At 37.8% G+C, this 4,495-nt stretch overlaps 1 protein-coding gene across 1 annotated transcript in view; it reads right to left on the bottom strand.

Moving 5' to 3' along the window:
• The window catches only part of LOC106868584 (RNA-binding protein lark), a gene marked incomplete at its 3' end in the record, with an annotated part of 20,921 nt that overhangs the window by 14,871 nt on the left and 1,555 nt on the right, over positions 1 to 4,495 (bottom strand). Inside the window, exon 2 of the mRNA XM_014913915.2 lies at positions 2,122 to 2,256. Coding sequence (XP_014769401.1) covers positions 2,122 to 2,244 — 123 coding nt within the window. The remainder of the gene's footprint in view (positions 1 to 2,121; positions 2,257 to 4,495) is intronic.

The raw sequence follows: 4,495 nt of genomic DNA, 5'->3' as shown, positions 1-4,495 counted from the left end.
ATGCCAAGTGCTATTTTCGTCCATTACTGCTTCCATTTCTAACTTGTTTACTCAAAGAACATACATGAGGATGACATCTGGGGATGTGCTTCTGTTCTACACAACACCTGTTGTTTAATGTGTTTTGCATAAAATTCAAACTATTTTTCCAAGTTATCAATAGGAAGGATTTATTTCTTACTGATTTCAAAGCATGTATACAATATTGCATATACAGTAGGGTTTTTCTTTCAATGAGACACCAGTTGTTTATTTTATGTAGATTGTACCTACCTGCTCCTCCTACTGAAGTGAGAAAGCACAGAATACAAAACTGGCATTGTGTGAAGACTAGTTACCATTGTTTAGTTCTCTGATCAAAAAACCCCTTTAACCAATCAACTACAATCATCTGGTTTACACATTTTTGTAATGCATGCCATATGTGGGACTGCATTATACAATGTATCCTTCCCTATTTTTTAAAGGCATTATAATCTGAGGCTGAACAAAGTATCATTTGTGCCAGTTTGTTCAATTTGAGAGTTTAGTACATGCTTTGAAGATCGATAAAAAGTTTTCTTTTAATGTAAGAAGAAGCAGAAGTCACTTTTCCATGGTGTCACATGTTGGATGGGTTTTCTGAGGCAGACTTCCAGAGCCCTTCCCATCACCAACCCTTCTGGTCACAACACACAGGGACTAATTTCTTTTTAAAGTATTTCCTTTATTCAGGTTTCATTGAAGTTGTAAAGAGAAGGCAATTGTTGCATATCATCATCATCGTTAACGTCCGTTTTCCATGCTGGCATGGGTTGGACGGTTTGACAGGTCTGGAGAGCCAGCAGCTGTGACAGGTTCCAATCTGATCTGGAAATGTTTCTACAGCTGGATGCCCTTCCTAACGCCAAGCACTCCGAGCATGCAGTGGGTGCTTTTTACATGCCACTGGCACAGGAACCAGTTAGGCGGGCCTGGCATCGATCACGTTTAGACAGTGCTTTTTACGTGCCACTGGCACGAGAGCCAGTCAGGGGGTTCTGGCATTGGCCATGTTCAGACAGTACTTTTTAACGTGCCACTGGCACGAGAGCCAGTCAGGGGGTTCTGGCATTGGCCACGTTCGGATGGTGCTTTTTACGTTTCATTTTTACCAAAGGCATGAAGATAAGTGGCAATATATATGCATGCAGTTATTCAACTCTGAATAGATCCAGGCTCTATCTTTAGCAGTTCAAGAAATAGTCGCCTAATATATTTAGAAAATTGCAGTGTTTCAATGCACTGCTCCAACACATGCATGTTCCTTTACAGCAAAGTGCAACGAGCACATCAAAATGTTTAAAAGACAAAAAGGAGTGGAAATTTCTGCACAGGAAGCTATCTTGTTAGTTCACATGACGTTTATATGTAGAGTAACATTTCAGACCGCCTTTCATCCACACTGCATTAGTAGGCCTAAATATACCTTTCCAACACACTTCTCACCTGGTGAAGGGCTTCAACGGAAACGTTAACTCCTGACAGATCTCACAACACAACAGAGGAACCTCTACGCCAGTGGTTCCCAACCTGGGGTCCGTGAACTAAATTCAAAATTTTATATAAATATAAGGATAAGCATATTAAAAGGGGTCCGTGGGAAAACTCATTTGAATAAACGGGCTGGGAACCACTGCTCTATGCAATCACTGAACCTCGTAGAAATCGCATCCAAACTGGAAAAAATATGGCCAAGACTAGAATATCCTTGATATTAATTCTGTTCAAACAAGACAAACCTGGACAAAAAACAAGCTTAGACTTCGATTTTGACTACCATTCCGATTCACCAACACAAATTATCACTTGATTTCTAAACCATATAGACTCCGCATAAACATTGGCACATATTTTATCCTCGCCGAGAAATGAAGGAATTTTAGCAAAGGCCTAACTTGAAACGGTAAAGGAGACAAAATTACATCCGTAAAAGCAGATTCACCCCTGTGGTTATCATATTCACCGTTATTCAAATAAATAGGTTAAACTGGCTCGCACTGGTGAGTCATTAATCATCCTTACCACCAGGACAAAACGAAGCTATTTAAAAACAATCGACAGTGATTAGTGTTTTGAAAATAAAAGAAACAAAGAGCTTACCACAAAAGCATAATTTCTTATTATGTCACACTCGGTGACTTTGCCATATTTCTCGAACAAAACCCGTAATTGTTCTGCTTTGGTGGTGGGGTTAACGTTACCAACGAATATTTTTGTAGGCATTGTTAGCGGCTGCTGAAAGGAGAACAAAGACAATCATTGGTACGTGAAGAATCACGAATCAATTACACATCGCAGCATCATTTATTAACAACAAATAAATATAAAAAAACACACACAGAGAAATAATCGGCATTCTTTCGGCGCCGAAAGAATGCCAAATAATCCTTTTTCGTTATATTCTCCACATCAAAAAAGGCAATAATATAACTGTTGCAGAAAGAAGTGCTTTACGGTCGGGTGCTGTGATGCAAGCAGCAAGTTCGTTCAGTTGAATCTAACTCCATTCTATTTTTAGTTGGCTTCATTTGCGACGGTTAACTACTTCAGAAAACACATATAGAACGAAAATAAACTTGTATCTGTAGTAAATGAAAAGTGTTTAAATAAGCGCTTTTTCTTTTGTACTATCAGTGTTATTGCGTGACCGAAGACTGACACTTTGGATTCGGTTGCGAAACATTTCTAAATATATATTATATCGTATAAACATTGCAGAATATAATGTACCTCATGTGTAACAAAAACGGAGGAAATTACGAAAGTTTACTCCTTCAATATAACAAGGTGCCCGAAAGACAAAATTATAACAGCGCTGGTATGGTTTCGTTGCTTTATTTTAAAAAATTCTCCCATCACTTGAATAGAAAGAGACGTAGAATGCAAAAGGTTTTCCTGTATTTATTTGCTACTCAGGAAATTAAGCAAAATAAGCCTTCTTTCTTGCCAGAAAGGAAATTATTGAAGACAAAATAAAAGGCAATATATAATTTTTATTAACATTTAATTTCCTCCATCTGAGATGGGAATGCTAATTGAATAGAAAATAAACTCGTTAAAATAATATAGATACAATTGAGCTAATTGTGTCAATTTTAATTATACATTTTATTCACTCAATTCAACACAGATAACCCTTTATCATAGAAAAACAATTAAATGAACAGATGCTACGCAGCGTCATGTTAGCGGATCAAGTTCGGTTTTGACTAAACAAGGCCAATAATTAGAGAGCGGCTAATCGATTGTATTGAATCGGTATAATATATCAGTGGCAATAATTAGATCTATTGGATGATGCTCGATAGTAAGAAACCCAAGGGAATATATGTTAAAAAGCATTCATGATGTCTGCTTGCAGTCATCGAAAAGAAGGGGAGCTACTATATAATCATTAGACCTTTCAGAAATAACAGCCAAATCCACCTCAGGCAAGATGGTGATGGCTAGAAAGAACATCTAGTGTTCAGCCGCGCCGGTTTGTAGTTTGCTTTTTAAACAATGGCGCTTAGGGAGCTGGGCACTCACTGGAGACGTGTTTAGGGCTATTGACTGATTTGAGGATCCCAATAAAATCACGAATGGTTTGTTCCAACTGATAAATTATGACTGCTCATCATGGCAAAACGTTAGGTTAAACAGTTATTTTTGAATGGAGAGCTTCACAATGCCTAGAACAGATTTGATCATAGCTACCATGTTAGTCAAACCAGTGTTGAAATTAACGATGTGAATATTTAACTGAAGAATTTCGAGACACTTTCCCGCGTCCGCTGGCTGGATGTGGATGACAATTAAAACGCAACAAAGAACTTCGAAATGAAAAGAAAACGTGTGCGCGGTGGGGGTGGGGGGGTCGGTTTTGATTATCAATTGAAATCATTTAAATGAATCGAATTGTTTCCTCAGCAGCCAAAAATATAAATTTAATGTTTCATTGCTTTTGCAAATAAAAAAAAAATTACCATTGTACTGACCAGAAATATAAAGAGAGAAATCAAAGCATGGTCGGTAAGATTTCAGCCTAATTAGAGGTGAGTCTTCGCCATATAATCTGTAGACGAAATTAAAAGCATCACCCTAAAACATATCATTGAAAGCAGAATTTGTGGACCTTTAGTGATATATATCTATTCAGCATCTTTGTTTATCTCAGACGAAAAAAAAAAAAAAAACGGATTCTGTTGGAAATGTCTACACTTCTTTGCTTCATCACGACAAAACTATTTCACCTTCCGACGTGACCTGAATGACTAATACACATTTATTCATAGATGCATGAAGCATGCACTGCTCAGAGACAGGCACGAGGTAACCTCTACATGGTCGCCCCCCTTTTGGGTAGAAAATCTCCCTAGTCACCGTTTACTTACAAATCAACAACTAGAGACATCTCATGATTTAATAAGAAACCGCACTATCGAAAGTAGCTTTAGGCAGTCGCCTGATACGCTAGAAATAGTAGCTATGGTTC

The sequence above is a fragment of the Octopus bimaculoides genome, chromosome 11 (assembly GCF_001194135.2).
Source record: "Octopus bimaculoides isolate UCB-OBI-ISO-001 chromosome 11, ASM119413v2, whole genome shotgun sequence".
NCBI lineage: Eukaryota > Metazoa > Mollusca > Cephalopoda > Octopoda > Octopodidae > Octopus > Octopus bimaculoides.
Note: the sequence above shows the minus strand (reverse complement) of the source record. Positions and strands in the feature narration are given on the sequence as shown.